At 40.2% G+C, this 24,697-nt stretch overlaps 1 protein-coding gene across 1 annotated transcript in view; it reads right to left on the bottom strand.

The window, feature by feature from the left end:
* LOC134035194 (cadherin-12-like) overlaps positions 1-24,697 on the bottom strand; it is a 61,553-nt gene that overhangs the window by 25,125 nt on the left and 11,731 nt on the right. Inside the window, exons 2-3 of the mRNA XM_062480108.1 lie at positions 9,592-10,024; positions 1,022-1,316 (exon numbers count right to left, since the gene is read on the bottom strand). Of these exons, the coding sequence (XP_062336092.1) occupies positions 1,022-1,316; positions 9,592-9,840 (544 nt within the window). The 5' untranslated portion in view covers positions 9,841-10,024. The remainder of the gene's footprint in view (positions 1-1,021; positions 1,317-9,591; positions 10,025-24,697) is intronic.

Here is a 24,697-nt window from a genome sequence, read left to right as displayed (position 1 = left end):
ATTTGTAAAGAATGTATTTGGGTGATTTAGATTCTGTAACCAAATAATTCAAAATTATAAATCAATTTTCCTAGGTATAGAGAGTTCTGAACCATATTTCAAGTTGTATGACATTATTTTATATTAAAGGGACAGCTCATCCCCCATTGCTTTGGTGTGAGTTGCCAAGTTTTGGAGATCAGTCGTAGAGATGTCTGCCTTCTCTTGAATATAATGGAAAGTTTTGTGCTTATTTCTGGGAAGGAAGTGTTTAACTTGTATTCATTTTATAAATGTAATTAGCTGAGATTCTTAATATTTAATATCATCTTCTATCAGAGCACCACCGAACCATTTATCAACACAAAACACTACTCTATGGAATAATTAATTATGAATCATAAGGCACAAAATCTCAATCTCTCTTTTGCAGGAATCAGTTCTATTTCAAATTACGCTGTAGCTGTACATCCATCAATCTCTATTTGAAACATAAAGACTGAGACAGCTCTTTTGTCAGTTCAGGAACCCAATTCAGACTATAGACTGTCATGTTTAAATTCCGACATAAAGGGACTGTGCAGATTGTTCAAACCCAGAGTTATGGACTGCAGTGCCCATGCAGCTTACCAGGTTTTGTTCATGTTTTTTATCATTCTTTTGTACCAGCTCGCTGAGGAGCTCTGATTTGCTCTCCACTATGCAGGGGTTTCTCTGCCATTGAGATCAAGGGGAGCCAATCTCCCACTGAATTACCTTGATCTGTTATCCCTGGGGGAGTTTGCATAAAGACAAGCTGCTGCAATGCATTCTGGCACACAAGGTACAACCGGCTAGCTCCAATGTCAAAATCTCCTTGTTTTACCTAGGGTAGCCGGGACTGCACTTCTCTGCCGTCTTGTTTTATTCTACCTTAACAAGTACCCCCCCCCCCCCCCCCCCCCACACCCTCACCCGCCGACAGAACTAGGAGAGACGTACATTGATTTCCTCAAATGCGCACATGCAAACAAAGCCTTGGACTGTACAGTATCTTCCTCACCAACTGGTGACATCTCCGGGACGCTTGCCGTGTAAGGACCCTCCAGGAACTTTGGCTCATTGTCGTTGATGTCCTGGACCTTGATTACGAACTCCGACTCAGGCTCCAGGGGCCTGTTTGTGTCGATATCGACAGCTTGGGCGCGGAGCGTGTAGTAAGGCTTCTCCTCCCTGTCAAGACTCCTTAAGGCATGGATGTCCCCAGTTGTTTGGTCAATGGTGAAAATGGAGCCAGCCCCATCTCCCGAGAGAGTATACTTCACCACGCTTTCACCCTTATCCAGGTCAGTGTGTAGCTATGAGACAGGAAAGAGAAGAGACAGGCTCAGTCTAAACAATGACACATCTAATGATTTAATGAGCACACCAGTAAAGAGCTCTCCAACAGCAGTTCATCAGGAGAGCAGATGGTACTGAATGATAAGCACCTACACAGAAAACCAAAATAGCTAGTGTCAAGGAAAAATCTCTTCTCTTTATTAATCATGCTACATATGGGTCAGAATAATCAGTTGTATACCTTGTTTTAATCATATATACTCTCCTTACAAAAGACCAACCATATTCATCACACATTGTACTATACTGTCTTCAAAAGCCCCAAATATCGACTTCAGTGGTGACTTCAGTGATACAGTGTCTATTTTCTAAGCCACACTTTTCTAACACCTTCTTCAGCCTGAGAAAACGCTTCCATGATCTAGTTCTATCTCTATCAACCCTTCGCCTTTTAGAAACAGTTTCTAGAGGAACACTTCCTCGTCATCAGGCAAAACACCTGTTGACATGGAAGCAATGTTCCCAGAGAAGATCTGCCCATATTTTCACTGTTAAGGTTCAAGTATGCAACAGACTTAATGCAGCTTGATGGTGTTCAGGGAGGAGATGTCTTATGCTGTCTCAAGAGCTTTTGGTCTGACAGACAGACCTAGAAAGAGGTGTACACACTCAAGCTGTCAATGGAGATATAGTTGAAGTGTCCCCTAAGTAAAAATAATGTGTTGTTATGCAGTGTCTCTTTATAATTAAAGATACCTCAAGGACATGTCAAAGTGTAAAACATCCATAATATCTATCTACTGTATTTATTCCAAAGGAATGTAAAAGGCTTGCCACATAAAACCCTTGTCAACTGTGTGGAGTTCACTCAAACCCAGAAAGACACATTGATTCATCCACTGTACATCATTGATCAGTGTTTCATTAAGTGAAGCATGGCTGCCGCAGTTCAATATGTCCTTTTCAACAAAACACTATAAAGTTGTTATGACACAGTTTATCAACTGAATGAAAAGTAGAGGAGGGAAATTGAATGAGAAAATACAGTTGCAGATAATATTTTCAGTACACACCAACTACTTTATGCAATTCCAGCTACACTGGGCTCCTTATCTGCCAGCAATCGATTCATAACATTACTGCACGATTAAAGATGAAAAAGAAAAACAAACCAAGAAAGAATAGGCACATTACCTCATTAATTAGAAGTGAAAAGTTGTGTGATACTAATTAAAAATTCCATTAGATTAACAATGGTAATCAATTATACAAAGAGATTCATTAATGGGAAGGGCAGACGAATACCTTTTCTTAAACTGTGCCACATATCCCGCTGGGCCCCGTAGACTAGAGGCAAAATTACTTAATGTACATGTATTCAAGTCTGTTTCTGGTACAGTATTTCAGAAGAAAATAATAAAATGTTCTTTTTGGGGGAGACTCATTCAGAACAAAGCTACCAGAGGCTTGCCTCGAACCATTTGTTACTAGGTTTAAACATTAATCAACCAAACTAAGACTGTGCATGCTGCATCCAAATGACAGCATTAGCGTTATCATTATGTAAATATAAAATAGCAAACAGAAATTTGGTTTGCATAATAAAAGACACAAAGAGTTGCGAGACAGGAGAGAGACAGATGTCACAAATTGCATATGCTCATGGGCTAAATTGAAAATACTTTACCAACACTTGAGGATTTCAGAGTTCGGGTTTCTGAAAAGCCTAAACAAAGGAAAGTACACAGACCAACACAATCCTAACATCACTGATGCATGAATATGGTCCAACACACCTGTTCAATTACTGTTGGGATGGATGAGCACCGTGAACTGATGTTTTGTAATAAACATGATCTCAAACCCTAAACTACAGCTTGACCGCAGATTGATTGTGATGCTGTATAAAGCAAAACATCTCCTTAAACAAATAAAAGACGAAGCGCAGTATAAAAGACAAGCATCTCTCCATCAAAACCATTGTACTTTTGTGTTAGCTTACATAGAATGTTAGCGCTCTATGCTAACACTCTGTGGGGCCACATCAAAGGAATATGAGTCTCTTCTCCTCTGTGGAGCTGTTCACAGGGGGACTAAAAGCCAATAGGATTTCCAGGGCCTGATCTCTCATTGGTCATGCAGTAGACCCGTATATTGATTAATTTGAGTGATTAAAGAGGTAAATGTAACCAACCTCTGTAGAAAACGCTATAATTGGAATCCTGAAACTTGGAATAAAGGGGGTTTCATGTAGAGATTGCATTTGGGACAGCATCTCATGTGACAGATCTTGGTGGAGGAAGGGGAGCGCAGCTAAAGATTTATACACTGAAGAATAGCTAGAAAAATATATGCAAATGTTGAAAATGAAATATGTGTGTGAATAACAGGATATGCGATATGTCCGTTATGTGAGTGCGTGCATGTTTTGGGTGGTGATGGTTTGTGTTTTGCGAGGGAGTCACAATATGTGTCTGCGTGCAGCTGTGCATGAGAAAAAGTGTTAGTGAAAGAAAGTGTGTGCTTTAGGAAATGAGAGATATTTATATAGTGGGAGTGAATGCATCATTATAGGTTTTATGACATAAAATTGGACATTGTATTGTATTCTGACAACTATTGTATGCTACCCATTCATTAACTTGCAGACTACAAAATTACGCCTCCTATCCTTATAGAGAAGTGCAAAACAAATGTTCATGTAGGTCTTATTTTGGGAATGGTTGGTTACTGCAGTTCAAGTAATTAGCATGTTATGTATTTAATTGCATTCCATTATTAACAGATTGTCATTTGCAGTAGGTTTTAAGGTAATTCTGTGTAATCTGCCTATTATCAAGTTTTAGGTGTTATTGTTAGTTCACTCAGTTGTGGTTTCCTACCTTGAATAAGGGCTATTGATCTCAGATGCTGGTGCAATAACAAGATCCGCTTTTTTCATATCACAGTTAATTAAACAGTATGGTTAAAACTATACCGTTTTTACAGCATGTCATTCTCTGCCCTGGATCCAAGTTATAATGTCCTTCATAGGGGGACAAAATCGAAAATGTTGAGTCACTCAGTAAGTGATACTGATGTGGACATTAACAATGTTGAAATATGTTTCAGGGGCCAACTCAAGTGAAAACTCCATTATCAAGGTAGACAAAAAATATATCTACAAATGAAAAAGTATTACAATGGCAGTGCAGATAAATGACATCATTATCTTTCATTTCATCTCCCATTTTCACAGCATTGTGCCATATTCATCATCAACATACATTACAATTGTAAATCCCTCCAGCTCCTTAAAACGCACTAATGAGCGAAGGAATTACTGGCAAACCGGATGCATAATTTTAGGTACAGTAATCCATTTAAATTATTTCACATCTGCAACCATGACTTACTTTGGCATGGGATTTTTTTGCCAATAACTGGAATGATATGAAATACTTTTTTTGATGACTGTTATGAGTATGCTATTATACCATTTGGACCCTAATCAACATTCATTATGGCAACTCAGCCTGCCTCCAAACATATTTCCATGATTCAGAACCTAGCACCCGTTGTTAAATGGAATTAACACTCATGTTGTTTAAGACCATGTATATTAGCTGTATACTGAAATGTACAGTACCAGTCAAAAGTTGGGAAAATGTGTCCAAACTTTTGACTGGTACTGTATAAAGACATGATGATCATACTGTCCATACATGCATCTGGCATGCATGGTAATGTGTTGTCTGTTCGCAACAGTGTGCTGCATTGTACCATCAGAGTCTGTTAGCTACGCTTCACTGGGAGATCAACAGGATAATTGTCAGACACTTTGCTGAGAGTCTACATGTGGTAACCTTGATTAGCTTGTATGTCAGTGGCCAGTACTCTCCATGGAAATGACAAGGGCAGTTTAAAGCTATGGAGCCTGTGATTCTGCAGTAACTGCCGACTATCAAGAGCACTGATGAGGTGTTTTACTAGGGTGACCATTACTATAGCGGCTAAAGGGTAGGCAGAAGATTCAACCAAACAAAGGATGAGAGGTTGCTCACTATAGCTATTGCTGCTACACCAATGCCATGGACATTGTGGGTGAGTGTGGTTAGCTAACCCAAGTAAGGCCTGAGTTCACTCGGGTCAGGCATTGAGATTTCTCTTTGTTGGGACGTGGTGATCAATCAGGACATAAGTCTTGCTGAAAATCTTTTTACGATCTAATGAAAGGTTCTCACCCAGAGATTAAATTGCAGACCCAACGCTGGTAATAAATCTGGACCCAATGTTGGAGGGAACTCTGTGGAGGAGCCATCAATAAAAAGAGGAATGGTCGTCGCCTGTCAGCCACAGGAAACAGCTGGGTAAACAAGTTGTTCCAGAAACAAGGCTGCCCTTTCCCACAAAATACTTTTATTGACTTTTATTCAAATGAGCAACCTTTTCTATAGGCGTTGGGGGATGGTAGGGTAGAGTTGGACTGCAGTGTTACTTAAAATCACAGGTATTGTACACAGCACATTCCTTCTCGTGGAAGCCATTGATTTACTTCAACATCCATGCTCCACATCATACTAGGTCTGTGTTAGTACACTGTCCCCCGGAGAATGACCTCTGGCCAAGATACGTATATAGGAGAATTGGTGTTTAGTGAATAATGTTACAACAATATTATTGTTGCTCAAAGACAGATGATAGTTTATCATTTGTAATAGACTGTATTTTTATTAGAATATACTTATTTTTGTAAGTGATCATATTTGGATTCCTTCCAAGACATATTTTAAACTAAAAACCCTTTTTGCACCAGTGGCATTTGAACAAATACTTTTACTGTTTGGGTTTTAATGGACACCCCTTTTCAGTGGAGATAAACAACACCTCATAGATGCTCCTCAAACAACTGATAAGAAACACTTAGAGGACACGACCGTCTGTGTTGTTCACACTATCAACTGAAGAACCCTTAACTGTCTTCCTGTTTCCCCCCTGTAATGCCCCTGTGCCCCCTCTAACTCACTCACTCACACATGCAAAAACAAAGCAGTTTTATTTAAAAGAGAGGGAATATTTTATTCTGTGTGTACATTTAAGCTACATTGTTCAAATAAATGAGTATACCCTCATCGAAAGACAGAATATTGATAAAATTGCGTGCTCTGCATTGCAGCTCACGTTGTAGAGTTTATCTACCACACCAAGCAAAGCACAAAGCAATTCTAAACTTTTGTCTCAGACAGTCATTTATTATTATTATTATTATTATCTGTGGTGCATTCCATGATGGAACAGGCAGAGAACGATGGTGGAGAGTAAATGCTGAACTCAGCTGGGATTTACATTTAGTCATTTAGCAGACGCTCTTATCCAGAGCGACTTACAGTAAGTACAGGGACATTCTCCCCGAGGCCTTGCCTTGCCTTGCCCAAGGACACAACGTCATTTGGCATGGCCAGAAATTGAACCAACAACCTTCTGATTACTAGCCCGACTCCCTAACCGCTCAGCCATCTGACCCCTGATTTAATAGTGATTGAGAGAAGGGAGCTAGGTTTTATTTATTGGTGCACAAACTGATAGCAGTTTTTCTTGCAGATAACCATCGCTCGGCAAGGGAACCAGTAGAATATTTGTGTGGAGGCAAGTTACACTCTCACCCAAATGTTCCTTGAACTTTAATTTCCTTGTAATAAATGGTAAATAATGGATTTTCTGTAGTGCATTTCTTTTGTTATTGAAGGCTTTGGGAAGGGTTTTTGCGAGAGGTTTGTACCTAGTGTAAACCGAAGGTGTCAAAGACAGTTATTTTTGAATCATTAAACATTCATGATAGAACACTTTCTGTGCAGAGTGCATACATACAGCATAATGGAGTTTTTATAAGGTGCTGTAAAAGAAACTGTTCTCAAACTTTTCTTTTAGTAAAACATTTTTTTTCTCTAATTTACAATTCAGCAATAAATGAAACATTAACATGTTGATGTTATTTAGAACAATGTAAAAACAATGTCATGCCCCAAATGATATGTATTTATACCTACCAAAGACTAAATGAAATATTTTTCTTGTGTGTTTATTCCTATGACGCTCTGATAAGAAAAAATGCAGACAAAGCCTTTTCCTCCTCTGTTGAGTCACAGAACAAAACAAACACTGCTTTGCTTGCATTCATTAAGCCAAAACAGACAAGCAGTCCATGAGGGAGCCTGAAGAAGTGCTTATACATTCACATTATTCCTTTCAGCATTCCTCTGTATTTTTTACATGTTGTAATTGATAAACATACTATTTTGATGCAGCAAATCCAAGCCTTTTAGTCAAAAATGGGGAGCTCACATTATCTATGTTCTGGACAAGATTCGATATGGATACTGAAAGTATGGCTAATATAATACATGATCTTGGATTCTCATGATTGTAAAAGGGCTATTTCATTTAGTCATTTAGCAGATTTCCTGTCATTTGTGGGCATCTTAGAGTATTTCCTTCCTCCCTCCATTTAAAGAGCATGCTCACAACATGCAATCATTGCTAACACAGCAGGGATCTAAGCCAGAGGCCTTTAAAGAACTTGAATTGACACAAAAAACTTCTAATCATTAACACAAAGCAGATTTTCCAGACTGCTTGTTGACCCTGTCATCTGATGGTAGACACAGGGTAGAAAGCACCGTGAAGACCTGGTCGATAGTTCTCACTACTCTGGATACAGTAATGTACCATCTCCTAGCATTCCTCTTTAAACTGCTCGCTAATGAGGGGAAACAATTATTATTCATTGTGTGATTTTCAGTCTAAGAATATGAGGGCTGTATTGGGGTTGTATTTTCTGTAGGTTACAGTGTACTGTCTGGAGAGCAACTGAGATTAAAATGTGCCCTATTTACTATTTGCATTATAAAAGACCCCCATTGTCTGTCACACACAACACTATTCTCCAATTAATGAAGGATAATTATGTTGATGCTCTGTTGTGAATGAATTGCTGCTATTACATGTTGATGTATTGAAGGCATTCATTCCACGAAACAGCCCCTCATTACAGTTTCTTCCAGTACATTGGAAACCAAACTGCTATCATTTACAGATGTCCATGACTGAGCCTGATTGTAGTAGCTGGATTAACATAGAGCCATTCCATAACAGTCCAACTATTACTGTAGCTGTTTAACTTTTATTGTGTCAGACTGTATTTATTTTAAGCAGCAGTATACTGTACTCCTCAACATTGTCTTAAATAAGGGCCATGGATCTTATCTCCAAATGCTTTTTATATGGTTGAGAATCAGTCAATTACTTTGAAGCGGTAGAGCAGCCTGGGGATTAAGTGATTTTGCAGTAATGCAGACGGTACCTCTCCGTCTATGTGCTTTTAGCCTTTGAAGCTTCTGCAAACAGTTGCATCGTGTCAGGGCTGATTGCAGTGGTGCTGGGGCAGTAAATCAGACTAACTACATTATCCTATGTAATCCAAGAGTGCCAAATTACAACTTCAGCCCTAAAACCCTACAGTTTTGTCAACAATGTCTTCAACCCAGACCAGAAGTAATGTGGGTTTAGTATAGATCAAATACAGGTGCTCTGATGGCTCACTGGTTAACAGTGAGTACCACATAATCTAAGGCCTTACTATAGGGGCATGGTTTCTATTTCATTTCGAGGAATTTTCTGCATGTCCTCCCCTATACATTACCTGTCATTATATTATACACTTTCTCTATCCCAATTGAAAAAACGTCCTATCAAAGAAAAATGCATTTCTTTGATAGGACGTGTTAGCATGTTTCATTCAAAATGATGTCATTCGTGTTATTGTTGTCAGCATTCCGTCGCGCTCATAAATGTGTTGTCCTGACAGGTTTACAAGAGACATTTTAAATGTATTCCAACCAGGTCATTGATCCTTTTACCACACCACTAGAAAGTTATGCGTGGCTGCCAATGAATATGTAAGTCTAACATCCACACGATGGCAATGGTCCAAAAAATATATTGATCTATTCCTCATACGACTCCAACCACTAATATCCCAGTGATAACAGTGATGAAGTGCAGTATTTAACAACCCCAGACCATTAAGAGATTAAAATGGCAAGACCTACCTTGAGGGGTAAAATTGATTATATAGCTGCATGTTGATTTAAACACACTGCTCCTTCTATCACTAACCATCCTATTTCCTTCCTCCCCTCCACACTCTCTCTTTCTCACTACACCTAGCTAGCTGGTCATTTCCCTCCATGCTTACCATGTGATTTATAATTCCCCACTGCACTATAAACAATCAAGAGCTGTTTGACTCCTCACCTTGCCCACGTACTGTGGATCTGACCCCATGTACTCCTCCAGCACGAAGAACTGGTTCCACACCCAGCCCCTCTTGACGCGTTGAAACCCCGCAGCCCCATTCCTCATGGGGGGGCCCAGCAGGCTCCTGGGATGCTCCCTCCCCAGCCTGCTCCTGGTCAGAGGTGGGGTAGGCGGGCGCACCGGAGACAGGGAGCCTTTGTCGATGAGAAACCAGAGGAACAGCAGCAGGCAGTTCCTTGTAAGCATTGGCGGTCTGTGGGGTGGAGGTCTCCAAGTTAAAGTCCCAAAGACACGAGCTAAGCCACACTGGAAGGCCAAAGGGAGGTGGACGCGTGCCAGGGGACAAGAGGAAGCAGGATATGATGAGACGGAACAGAGGCGCACTTGGGTCTATTGTCGTTTTCTCTCAATGATTAACTGCACACATCACCTGCAGGATAGAATCATAGAAGTAAATCATCAATTAAAACTGCATAGTACATTGCCCTTTAAAGAAATACTTAAAAGTTCAAAACAACTGGAACTGTTACAAACATGCCAAAATGAGGACCCCAAAAATCCCCAAGGATCACTGTTGGAGATTTACCAAAAGGTGCATTTTGTATAACCTTTTTTAATCATCTTTACCATGGGTGCCAATAATTGTGGACGGCACTGTACATGGTGGGATGATGATGTACATGAGTTTGACATGCTGAAAGCAACAGTCCTCAGTTGTTATTGTATCTTTGTGTGTGAGTGTGTGTGCGCTGTAGTCAAAATGTCCCCTCGCACTATCTGTAACTTCGAATAAAGAGTACCTGACATATTATTTTGTAATGTAAGACAGAATGATATGCTTTATGTTTCCAAGAAGTAACACCTCATTCTTCAGAGGCTTCAACAATGGATTTTAAAATAAAGGTTTGAGTCAAATCCAATCCAAGGACACAACAGAGACATATTAAACCTGAGAAAGGTATGTCAATACAAAGCATTTTGATTCAAATGATCCTTCCACTCCACTCATTCAGAGTTATCTCACCGGAGCAGCACCTGAGCGTTGACAGCAAGCTGCCAGAGTAGATTGGTAGTTACCCACACTCAAAATGTTGTCATATGACAGCAGTAGATTCCTTCAAACTAGAACTCCAGATAAGATTCCAAACTCAAACTACACAATAATACAAATATTTAATTTGAACTTCTTTCTCTAATGTGTTTTTATTTCTCCGACGTACTTTTACTTAAGTATTGTGAAGGTGAGGAAGACAGAATATATTAAAGATGGTTCACTGGACAAAAACACATTTGAACATAGCCCTGCCCAGCCCTGTCTTAGCTTATTCAGCAAAAACAACAGCAGCATACTGCAAAGTACAATTAACTGCCAAACTGAATTAGGTTTGTCTCTGCCTAGCTTCCAATCCGAAAGAATAAATCATAATTAAACATATTTCATTTAAGAAGGGGAAGGAGTGGCAGTGCTCTTAAAAACACAACACTGTGTTATAATGCTAGACAGTTTGGAGTGTACAATTTTCCACTTATTTGGTGGAAAATTAACCCTTGCCTTGATTCTAACCCTAACCATGCCAGTGGCTTGACCAACCCTAACCTGACCAAAAAGTGCCTTGTGCATGCTTTTAATGCATTCATAAAATGTGTTATAGTTTATGGCTTGGCTTTGGAAAAACATAGTGGCAAATCGTCCAGTTCTAACACTTCATAATGATACAGTGTTGCTTGTAATGGGCCTGTCTATCAGGTACTGACAGATCCTGTCTGTTGGTTGGTACTTGGGCTGACAGTCTTTAATACTAGCTGAATGCTCATTCCATCTTTTATATACACATTTTTTTTTCACTTTTTTCACTTTTTAAGACAAGACATAGCAGGTGGCAATCACCTGATATTGTATAGAAATTCTGGCTTTTATATCAGAATTGAAGGGTGAGATAATATAATTATTCTGTCAAACCTATTGCTTCCGAAATAAAGACAGGTGACAGTTGAAAAGGATGATGTTTGTAGAGTACAGTAGTTAGTCTTAGATCCTTTGTGTGAACAGAAGATCTTAATGATTTAATAAAGGTTAATGCAGAGGGTTTTACTTGTCCCATTACCTTTACACTCCAATGTAGTATGAATGAAATAGTTGAATTGAATTGTCTAACCTCAATCAAACACTTTTGAATTTAAGGACCCCAAGCCATTTTGAATAATGGGGTTAAACTGTACCGTTAATGTAAAGAAGGACACATATTTGCTGCCCTATTGAGTCAGGAGTTAGGCCAGCTGTCTCTGTGTAATCCCTAAATCTAGCAATTAGTTATTTCAAATACCAGTTGCTATGTTTCATTTGCAAATCTTTTAAATTACCAATGTAAACTGAGCCATGACCTTGTCACAAGAGATGTGATTAAGCCAGTGCACTATAATGGCACAATTACACTTAACTTAAATGGATTTTAACGTTTGAGACACTTTCTACTTTTCAAGATGTGCATGTCTGCAAAAGCAAACAGAAAAAATAGCAAAGGATAGGAGAGACATTAATTGTCCTAATGAATTTATGCAATGATATAAGCCAGAATGACTCCAATTTGAGAACCAGGCCCTCTTTGACATCATGATCTTGGATTAATTATATAGACCTCCAGATCCAGCAACAATCTGAACACCTAGGTTCATTTATACCTACTGTCGCTACAGTATCTTAAAAAAGTCAAAACCCATCTGCCAAGTTCTCCCTATAAAAGCGAGGGGAACTATCTTGACACAAGGTCGGCTGCCCGCTCCCGCAGGTCACCAATCATTTCGCGTATACATAATAGAAAATGACTGTTCCCATAATTCCTGAAAATTTTGCCTCCGCCTCTGCGTGCTCCAGGAGGGGCTTGATGCATATTTTATGAGATAAGTTCATTAGCATGTGTCGGCTCTCAGTAGCAAGCCTTGACCCGCGTGTCTGCTTCAGATAACAGGACGCAGTGGGCTGACAGCATTCTCACACATCACCTCCAATAATTAAAGAACATATGGCTGACCGAGCTGCCGGTGTAAATTTCAGACGGTAACAGACTCCCTCTGAAAGTTATTAGATGTCAAGGCTGTCGTAAACATGACAAACAGATAAACGGCACTGACTCTGGGAATATGGGAGAGGGAAAACATCATCTGGATTTGTTCTTCTTTTGCATACATTTAAGTTTTTATGATAGATATGTGGAGGGGGATATTGTCATTGTGTCACAATCACAGGTGTTTATTGTTGTGACAGATATGTCACTTGAGGTCCAAATAAGTCAAAGTAGTTTTAATAAGAACCCGTCTGGACCCAATTCAATGTGATGAGACACTGATGTCTTTTCAGACAAAGTTGTATAACTCTATACTTTGCTATAATACCATGAAGTTTATAATATAGTATTATTACATACATTCCCAGATAATTTATTTACTGGAAAAATAGACTATTCTTGAGAAAATCAAATCACTATTTTGTTGATGCTGAAATGCAAATGTAGCTTGTTTTTGTGTCACTGTAGAATTAAAATGCCAATTATATTACAAAAGACATTGATGTATGCACTTTCCAAGTAAAGAGACTTGAAACATCAATGTCAAGATCAACCCATTTTGGGTTCTTTTGCCTGACAAATTTATGTTTGACATGCATTATGTTATTGGTGCAGAACACAATGTTGTTTCAGGGTCGATTTAAAGGCTTCGTCTGCAGTCTGTGAAAACTCATCTCATAATGACAGCAGATGTTCTGAGGATCGTCACTCAGTCTGGCGCTCGCTTTCCTCTAGTTCCCTATTCCCTGACGGAGAAGTGGTAGGGAAACTGTGCCACTCCGCACTGAGTAAATATGTACTCTGCAGACACAGAGAAAAGAATGGAAGGAGCGGCGTAGAGTAAGCTCAAAATGAGACCTCGCTGTTAGTTTCTTTTGACCAAAGCAGGCCCTAATATGCCCACAAGCCTTAAGAAGAAGAGTGGTGGGAGTAGAAGTGAGACGAGAGACCTGAGAAGGTAGTCAGAGAGAGGAGAGACCTGAGAAGGTCGTCAGAGAGAGGAGAGACCTGAGAAGATCGTCAGAGAGAGGAGAGACCTGAGAAGGTCGTCAGAGAGAGGAGAGACCTGAGAAGGTAGTCAGAGAGAGGAGAGACCTGAGAAGGTCGTCAGAGAGAGGAGAGACCTGAGAAGGTAGTCAGAGAGAGGAGAGACCTGAGAAGATCGTCAGAGAGAGGAGAGACCTGAGAAGATCGTCAGAGAGAGGAGAGACCTGAGAAGGTCGTCAGAGAGAGGAGAGACCTGAGAAGGTAGTCAGAGAGAGGAGAGACCTGAGAAGGTCGTCAGAGAGAGGAGAGACCTGAGAAGGTAGTCAGAGAGAGGAGAGACCTGAGAAGGTAGTCAGAGAGAGGAGAGACCTGAGAAGATCGTCAGAGAGAGGAGAGACCTGAGAAGGTCGTCAGAGAGAGGAGAGACCTGAGAAGGTCGTCAGAGAGAGGAGAGACCAGAGAAGGTCGTCAGAGAGAGGAGAGACCTGAGAAGATCGTCAGAGAGAGGAGAGACCTGAGAAGATCGTCAGAGAGAGGAGAGACCTGAAAAGGTCGTCAGAGAGAGGAGAGACCTGAGAAGGCCGTCAGAGAGAGGAGAGACCTGAGAAAATCGTCAGAGAGAGGAGAAGAGTGTAATAAGAGGACAAACTAGCTGGAGGGCTGGAGGAGGAATAAGGTCATAAAAAGGGACAAACATGCCTGGCCAGGATAAATAAATAATCCGAGAGCAGCTAATGAATAAGTGATAGTAAATCTAAAGTTGCTGATATCACTATAGCCATAGAGGACTCCAGCAAGCAAGCGTTGCACATTGACAACTCTCAGCCCATTGCAGGGCCCTGACCATGCAGATATTATCTTCTCCCCCTGATTTATTACTATTTCTTTGGCCTGCTTATTGAAGAAGATAGACAAAGCTCAGTGCAAGCTTGTGATGCTTTGATCGTAGAACACAAGTTCAAATATCTTTTTCTGTGTAGGTCCAGATGTTGAAAAACAGAGAAGGGCTTTGCCTCACATGTACAAGGCTGAGTGTTTTAGTATATAATAGTTTTTTGTTAATGTGAAAGCTGAAATGTTATATTTATACTTATTTTAACATACAGAAGCAGCAAGTGCCTCCATTAAAAGGAGTGCTATTAATAGTGCAAAATGGCAGTTTTTACATTGCAGCAGCTATTTTTGTGATAATTGCTATTTGATGTGCACCAAATGCTACGTCTGCAGAACAGGGTGCTTACAACTGGTTTAAAAAGCGCTTGGTTGAGTCTGTTGGGTATTGATTCATAGCTACGCAATTAAACAGCAATCAAATTACTATGTCGACTCCTGGTTGCAGAACACCAATCACAGAACTGAAGGGGAAACAGAATTGCGAGACTCTGGATCCTGCCACTGTGTCATGTTCACCTATCTTTTATCATGTTTCTGACATCTTAAATCATGACAGATACAGATATTTTGTGAGCCTGTAGACATGGCTGATCTCATTCTGATGCAGTGCTAGACAGACAGCAGCAGATATTCTGCGAGTCAGCTTCTTTGCCCCAGGGCAGCCGAAAGCCATGAGTGAGCATTGCATGCAACTGTTGTCGTCCAGACGGGGAGATCCGGGAGCGTATGGAGCGGCATCTCGTATTTGACCCTGAACCAAGAACTGGACCATATGGGACTGTAGACTGAGGCAGGGAGCTGGTGGCCCCTTTCTGGATGAGAGAGTTCCCTGCTAAAGCTGTCTTAACAGAGGGAGGCAGGCTGAGCCCATGAATGGCTCTTAAACCCTGAGGCCATGAGGTTGACAGGATTAAATGCCAATCATGTTGGTTATTGCTGGGACCAGTTAATCTCTGAATTTTCCTTAGGGCTCTGTCCCATAGCTGTGTCCCAAACCTTTTTTGTCTTCTTTTTAATTTCTTCAGGAATTTGGCAGTACCTGGAATGAAGGTAAAAGATGGTCCATTTCCTAAATTCCTCCATCTTCTCCAGTCAACAAACTGCCTTGACAAAACATTTTCCTAAAACGGGCATCTGAACCAAAGGCTTATCAAGCAAAAGACGGAGACTAAATGAGATGCGTGTCCTACTGAACGAAGGTTGCCTCTTCGCGAGGGAGACTGAACTTCTACCCCCTGCGGATATTCAAGGCTCGTCTGCTCAGACAGATATGGCCAGAGGCGAAAGAAAGGAACACACTGACTCAGCTCTCCCCGGTGTGATCGTGTCTGGATGCCGTGCCAACCAGGTCCATGATGCAACAGATACAGTTCTAATGAAAGCTTGTGATTAAAAGGGTAGGCTCTATGACAAGTCATAGGGCTCCGGGGTTCTTCTGAATTATGTATTCGGTTCCCATCTCTCAGATATCAACCCTACAGTGACATACTGTACATAGACTATAAAAAGACTTACTTGATCACATCAGGGATATCCTGTATCTTTCAAATGTGTCTCAGGCAGTGCAAGTACGGGTCAGACTTGCTGTTGAGACTTAGATCTGATGGACAGGATCTATTTGAACACAAAATGCCTAAGATGGTGAGGGCTGTCAGGACACTGCTGGACTGTGAAATACAAGCCAAACTGACAGTAAAGAAAAGCTTGACTATGCACCACTAAGACTTGAATTTCACTTGAGGCTTTGACTGTTTCTTAAGTTTCTTCTTGTTTTAAAAGCAAACGGATGAACAAAAAACATTTTAGGTCTCTTAAATCTTTGACTGCTTTGCATGCATCATTAAATTACGCTGTCGGGGATGCTAAGCATAGACAGAGAAAGGGTATGGCAGAGCATTCAGATTACAATAGACATTGCAGTGTGTCGATACTCATGCACCATTCATGTAGGTATGTATGATAGATGAGTGGAACTAGAGTGTTGAGTCACACCAAACTAGAAATGACCAAAACATAAGAAGAGTAATTTGACTGGGCCGGCACATTTGCGTGTTTGTAGATTTGAAATAGCAATATCATAATAATTCAACATTCCTGAAATGATAGTATTGGGAAGATCTGAACCTGCAACATCTTGATCTGTAGTCAAAGACTACCCATTTGTGAATAAATGCAAGAAAATTACATGGCGATTCTGACAATCATAGTTGGATTACGACCAAATAACTTCAATAAAATTGAAGCACAATGCATCCTAGACTAAAGATTTCACTGGCAGAACAAAATGTTGCTAAAACATCTTTGATAAAGACTGGTCTATTTTTAACCCATAGGGTGTGAACTATGTGAATTATCGCAACCTCACAACCACCTCACAATATGCAGAAACTACCTTCCTGTACCAGGAATTCAGTCCCAACTCATTACTTTAACATTTTAGACTTACGCCATTCATTGCTGCAAATAACTTCACTACAGTTTTTAATGAATTGGTAGTGTATCGGATTCTTTCAATAGCAACAAATAAAATAAATAAAATGAAATAAAATGCTTTAATAATCTGTTTGAAAACCAAAGTTCCCATGAGCTTTCTCAGATGAACTTTCAAATAGTTAATAATATTTTTTTATAAGGGCGCCGTCCAGTACATGGCTCATGTTCCACAGCTTTAAGAACAAACACAGACCAGGCAGTTATTCAGAGTAAATGTTTTTCAAGACATACACAAAGACCATTCAGCTTACTTTCTGGTCTCAGGTTTTAGTTACGGTCAGGGTATGAGTTAAGCATCTGCTTCTGAGTAGTGATTGGTTAGCGAGCATTTTTTTTGTCCACCTTTGGAAGTATATGTGATATATACGAGTTTGTAGTATATGAGTTTCATGGTTAAGGTCAGTATTATTTGCCCTATCCCCAACCTGTCATATCTATGTTTTAACCTATTATTTATGTCCTACAGTATAATCTGATATGACCACAATTTCCAGATGTCTGTATTAGACCAGAACACAGACATCTTTAATAACCATGTCTGTCATAGAGGATTCATGTATTTGGATGTGTGACCTTCCTTGTCCTCCACACCCCTCTTTTCTGAGGAACTTTAGAGCAAGACGATGATCACTCTTTAATCACGGCTGAGTAGTTTTGGCCATTACAGCTGTTGTCTTTCACTAATTACCCTGATCTAATAAGTTCATTTGCATAGTGTGACAGACACATATCCCAAAATATTATGACTGTCATTAACAGAATGCTGTATTTTTTCCAGCCAATTCATCCCAGTTTTCACATAATTAGACATTGCAAAATGTTAACACAGAAAGCTTGGGTAAGCAAGTCAGTCCACGTTCAGATTTACACTCCGGCACAGCAGATGGCAATGAATTAAATAGCAGAGGGGAGTGGAAGAGCCACAACAATGAAAGCAGAGTCAGTGGTCCACACACAATTCCCCTTTCAATGGTGGCCACAAAAGGGCCCTGCCATGTTCGCTTTGGGTGTTGTTTCTGAAGATGTCAGTCCTCGTTCTAATCAACAGTGGGTCGAATGGATTTCTGGAAGATATCCTGCTAGCAATGATTTTACACAGCAGTTTATTTATCAGGTAAACCTGATTATTTATAAATGCAGTCCCTTTTTAAGGATAACAATTCAAAGAACTTTGCTTATTTATAAGGCCTTAAATCCTCAAGGACTGATACAATATACAAACTGTCCCTCTGTACTTGTTTATTCAACAATCTGATAAATAGCTAATCTCCCCCTACTGTGTCTCCTCTATGAAATAGATTGAATTTTTACCTAACATGCTCCCGGTGAAAAGAGTCGACCATGCTTTCATTTTGAACAGTTAGAGACTCTCAAATATGAATGGTGAGTATCTCAGTGTTGTTCTCCTCTGAAGCTTAAGTAGGGGCAACATCTTCATCTCCGCAGTCAACTGAATACTGATGGCATCTGGCAGTTCAGTGATTGCCATTTACAGGCTCTCTGTAGCGCAACAGGTCTGCCTTCCATGTCCCGCAGAGAAATTAATCACTCCATCGCCTTGATTCTCTTTGCAAACACCCGCAAATAGGCGACGTCGCGCTGCTTAGTGTTAGCTCAGCGCAACTCGGCGGGCAGAGAACAACAGTTCTCAACAGTGATGGATGTTCCTCCAACTTCTCAGCACTGGTATTCCCCATTTTCTTTTTGTTTTTGTTTTCTTGTCATTTGTTTAGTGACTAAAGCCTTGGACAATTAAAAGCTTTATCAGCCAAGGGTTCTTTTGAAATTTGATTTAACAAGATCTCTACGTGGTTGGTGTCTGTGTAGAGACTTAATGAAGTACCTCTGATGCTGAGGAGCTAGCACTTGGGGATTGCAGATTGGGGAAGAGGGAAGAATTAAAACAAATTAGGGCCTCCTAGTATGAGCATACTGTTGACAAACAATTGAGCACTCATAAATATGAAAATTAGCACTTGTGCACTGTGGCACATTGAACATGTGTATTTACATGTGGCTAGATTGATTTGGTTTGATTTCTTCATGTTAGAACGTAAGGAAAGGTTAAACACGGTATCCATTGAGGAGCATCTTCAGAGAAAAAAGTTCCATATCCACAATCCTAAATTAGCTCAGTGCTTCCCCAAGTCATCCCTCCACCTATTAAATTATATGATATGTTAGTTGAAAAGAGACAACATAAAATACACTGTACCTGCACCTTTGTTTTGGTAAAACTTCATTCTGTGTTTGTTTCCTCGCACTATTGCACATAATCATGTCTCGAAGGACCTTATTGCTCAATCTGCTAAGTGTCCAATGTTTTCTAATACATCGCCTCTTTGCCTAGTTATGAACTGATTTGATAGATTGATCATGATGACTCTATTTCTAAATCCATTCATAAGGATTCTCCTTAAGTGTTTAACTTGAACATTTTCATTCGGAATACAAGCACATTAGTCACTTTTCCAGAGCAAGATTCATCGCCATGGTTTTTCTATTACCACAGTAATCTAAATGCAAATTCTAACTGTCCTTTTTTCTGTCAGGATGATGCTCCTGGCATCGGATATGCACCAGAATTGAGATGTGTTTTCGCCTCCCATTCTCTGTGTTTCATGGGAATTTAATCAAGAATGAGGAGGGGCCTATAGAGTTAACGTGATGTAGGAAGATGCGCCGATAAATGTCAGGCTTTTTAGTCGGCTACCATGTCTCAGTGAAAGAACATATCGGATGAACCAAAACTAACCAAGATGACTAACAAGTAGTGTTCAGTCAGGGTCCTGGTACGCTATGTTGTTTCTCATACAGGGATAACTTAACATCATAAGGAACCATTTATTTCAAAGAGTCTAAGAGTATATTGTGTAATATAGTCTACTAGTACACTGACAATCAATTGAGAAGTCATGGTTCATAGCTCCAAAAACCTGAAAGGTTTGGTCTTAAAATGGTTTTCTCAAAAGCAAACTAAAGCAATTCTTTCTCAGATCTTAGTAATTTGTGAAAGGCCTACACAGTTTCTGTAAACTGCGTTGGATTTACAGCAGTAGTTGCCTGGACATTAAAAAGGGTCTTTGGCCGGTCATTCCCTTTGAAGAGTCAGGCTGGTTAGTTTCTGCTCTGCAGAGGAAAGGGAAATATGCCTTAGATGCTGTAGCTATCCTGGATCCACCTATATGGATTGGTAACAGTGAAAGGCTTCATCATTTCTGCCTTCCCTCCTGCCCCAGTCATCAGTCTCCCCTTGCAAGGATCTAGCCCTGAGTGACACAGGCCTGAGTTGCTTCCCCCTATCTCCCTCTCCCGTTGACTGTAAACACATCCATAACACAGCATGGGCATACCTGTCTGTCCATAGCTGAATCTTTTACAGTGGGCTGATACCAATAATCTTCCTCAACACATTGTCGCTTCTGCTTTGCCGCGCAATTTCACTTTGGTATCACTGCAGTGAATGATTATAAGAGTGTGAACCCGGGGACACCTTCCATAGTCTCCTATCACCTCACAGTCATTGAATTGCTGGGACCTGTACAACTGGATCCACGTTAGTTTTTGTATTGGTCAGTAAGCTACTTCTTGTGTTGACAAGGAAGACAAAGACCAGATGCAAAAGGCAATTTTCTGTGCTCTCAAGTTTACGTGGTACCCACCAGCCTCAAATTCGGTCCATCCATAATATCGTTTTTTGCTGTGACTTTGTTTAATTGTTCCTCAAATAAAGGGCAGCTTTATGTAAAATGCTGTTTGCCCCATTGCTCACTCTGATCAAGTGATTAAATTAAACATCCCCTGCTCTTCAGATAAGTTCTCTCGTGTCTGTTTGGAGCATACGTGTGAAATGGTTTGTCTGAGAATGATAACATGAGTTGTCAGTCTGGTAACAGCTTAGTGGTAGTACTGTATCTTTAATGCTTCAGTCTTATATACTGTGGCCTACTAATGTCTGTATGGTTCTTGACTGAAAACCTCCCGTAGATCAATGTTAGGATCTTGTATTTTGAAATATGTTCAAATACAGGCAACATCGATGTGTTACTATTGCAAAAGTGCTGCTTTACCTACGGTTACAACAATTGTGGATGGGGGCTGATCTGATATGGTCCAATAAGCATTTTGAATAAATAATGATAGGACCTTAACTTGGAGAAAGGTCTTCTTAATTATTAAATCACACAAATGGATTGACCATTTTACCTCTAATGCACAATTGCCTAACATTTGGGTGGATGAAAAAATGAGAAGGCCAACAAGGGAAACAGCACAAGTTGAATTTACAGGTACAAGATATGGTTAAATACATTTACATTTAGTCATTTAGCAGACGCTCTTATCCAGAGCGACTTACAGTAAGTACAGGGATATTACCCCCGAGGCAAGTAGGGTGAAGTGCCTTGCCCAAGGACACAACGTCATTTGGCACAGCCAGGAGTCGAACCAGTAACCTTCAGATTACTAGCCCGACTCCCTAACCGCTCAGCCACCTGACTCCCACCTACACCAGTACATTGACTCATACCCTTCATGAAATGTGATTTTAGCTAACATACTGCACCTAAATGTAAAAAAAATAGCTTTCATTTCAAATTCAATAATGAACAATGTTCAGATTCATAATCAATTTTGTATTGAATGCTTAACCGCCCCTCCATGACTGAGTGCTTCCCTCTCATGTGTGATTGCATTTTTTGTTACTGAGACTCACCCACCCACTTAGCTCACAAGACTAGCATCACATGCCAGCACACATTGCCAATCATTTTACTGTGAATAATGAATTACAGTGAGTGGAAGGTTTTTTTTTTTTTCAATATGTACACAATAATGGAGAGTGTAATGAAAATGTGTTCTAAGGAAAAAAGCTGAGAAAATGTAATGTAAACCTCGACTAAATGTAGTTTGCTTACAAGAGCAACTTCAGTATTTCATTATTTACAGGATATTTACAGGTTTGTTGCATTGCAACACACATGGAACATGGAAATCACAGAGAACCATCAAACGTGTTGTCCCAACACGAGGTTCAGTGGTATCGAATTTAAAACAGCGCCAACTTCCACTTTTCTGACCTGCCCCGGAGCTTTGACAAGATAAATCATTGTCACCAAGGATGAACACGGACAGAGTAGAAAAACAAGCTGGCTGACATGTCACCTTATGATAAGGAGACTCTCTTGAACTATCATTTGCCTGTTCACCATGGCATGTCACTTGTGATTTGTGGCAAAAGCTAATGTAACATGGAGGACAGTCGAGGGTGGCTGAGATATCATATGATTAATTGGTCACTGAGAACTCTTATCTCTGTGCCCTCTAGAAATGGTCATTTAACCTATGCTGAGCCATGTGACCTACGTATTATTATGTATATAGGAAATTACATTGATTTGAGATTATGTCCCTAAGGGACATGTAGAGTAGTTAAATGCCTCTTGACTGTATTAATCAACAAACCAGTGGCTAGGATGATCAAACTGTCAACTCTGCATTCAGTAGATGTCCTACTACTGAGGTACTGTATAGCATGCAAAGTATATACAGTAGGATTGGTCATATATTTTAATACTAAATTGACACATTCATACCTCTGCATATAATTCACATATTCACATCCTGAAATACATAAAACCAAAAAGAATAAGTAAAAAATATATATATTAATGTAATGTTATCTTTGGAATTAAATGCAAAATGTCAGTATTGGCCAAATTAATTATACCCAATACTACCATATCTCTATGACGATTACTGTTTCAGTAGGCCGACTTCTGGGAAAGAGTGGCTGTGAAGCAACACATTATCAGATTTTATTTCAATGGTAGCTACATGCTTGTAAAAAAAGCTGCTCAGTGCTTATTGAGTTAAGTAATAAAGAAGATCATGATAGATGGTCCCTTCCTTTTAGTTTTGTTTCCTCCCTCTCCACACTTAAGCTTATCCTTATTAAACATCTTATCTACAATTCTAATGAGACCAAAAGGTCTGCTTAAGTAACGTAATCTACCCTTGTTTACGTATTCATTGGTTGGGAGCTTTATCTGTAATCTAGAAGGCCCAGGTAATTCCCTTTATTATTTATTTATGGACCTGCCTGCAGACGTGATAGTGTCGTATACGAGGGCAATAACGACAGTATTGCTCTAGACTGCATGGCACACATTGCATACTAGCGGTAGGTAAAATAGGAGGTGTTTCCAGTTTTCCACAAGTTAGAGCTCCAATGTGACTACGCCCTTGAAATAGAATCACCCGAGGAAGCAACTCTGCACCTAATTTCTTTAAACAGTGGATTTTGCCAAGTCAGTGAACCTAAAATGATGTAGTTGACCTTGCTATCTGTGGGGGGTTCAGAAAGAGTGAATCAGCCCTTTTCACTGTATTAGGAACTGATACAAACGAACCGTTGCTTCTTTTTAGTCACAAACCGGAGGGAATGCACCTGACATGGGTTACTAGACTTTGTCTGCTGCAGCTTTCTCGGTCCTCTCTTTCCTCAACTCCAACTCTTATTTTCTGTGGCAGCATTTTCATCTTTACTTTTGTTTTTAGGTGCAAAAGATAATATTTGTTTGTCGCGTCACACGTTATTAGTCACACTGAGCCCTCATTATGAGGGGTGAGACAGAGAGGATCCACTGTGTGATCCTACTGTTTGTGCTAATGAATCACAGTTGCGTTTGCACATTTGTTTGCACGTCTGTGTGAGCGTGTGAAGTCTTGAATCTGCTACTTCCATGATGAGAGCATCTCAGCGTGTTTACAACCTAGAGTGACAGGCTAAGCTGTTAACACTCCGTTATAGCTGATCACTGACTCAGTTGAAGTTGGAAGCTCGGTCATTCGATCTCAACACCATGAGCTAATGGGGCATTGCACACATTACACACATAGGACATCATCCTGATAATGATATAATTGAATTAATGGAAGAAAATCAAAGGAACGCGAGCTGAGGTTAATGTGGTTGGGATTTCGCCCGGGGAAGTTGCCATGTTGAGTGTTTTAAAGCACATCTCACTTCATGCCCTTTCCAGACTATCTCAGTTCAAGGGTCAATAAACTCCTCTGTTGTGCTCGCAAACATTTCCAGAGGGGTGTATTTCATCAGGGGTTCATGGCTGGTGACATCCTTTTTAAAAAGTGTCCTCCTGCTTGACCTCTTCCACACCTCAGTGTAAAGTCTGTAACAGGGTAGAGGTGATCTTTTACAGGGTCTCCATTTTGAAATGGAGAATGTCTGTGTTTGTGAGAGGCTGCTACAGTTGGCATCTGGCTTTGAATACAGAAAACAATGGTTAGAACAGAGGTGACAGGCCTGCAGAGGATGATGTGCCTTCAATTAAAGGGGACGTCTTCTCTATGTTCCGCACGTTAAAGCTACCCCCTTCAGAGTGACTTGCTTGAAGGGTCTAGAACCCTTAATATTCAGTTGGAATCGAACAAGGACTCCAGAAAGAAATAAAACATGTAAATGCTTTGCTACCACAGACCTCTTTATGGCTCCGATAGTCCCTTTGAGAATTTCCCAGTGCTTGCCTTGCACATACTCACAACTGCAGCTTTCCCCTCTCTGAATTGTCCTCTTAAGTTGTGAAGTCCCAGTCTCAATTCGCGGATAACCTAATGAACACTCAACTGGGCTTCTCTATTACATCAGA

This window comes from Osmerus eperlanus, chromosome 15, assembly GCF_963692335.1.
Source record: "Osmerus eperlanus chromosome 15, fOsmEpe2.1, whole genome shotgun sequence".
Lineage (NCBI taxonomy): Eukaryota > Metazoa > Chordata > Actinopteri > Osmeriformes > Osmeridae > Osmerus > Osmerus eperlanus.
This window is presented reverse-complemented; position numbering and strand designations above follow the sequence as displayed.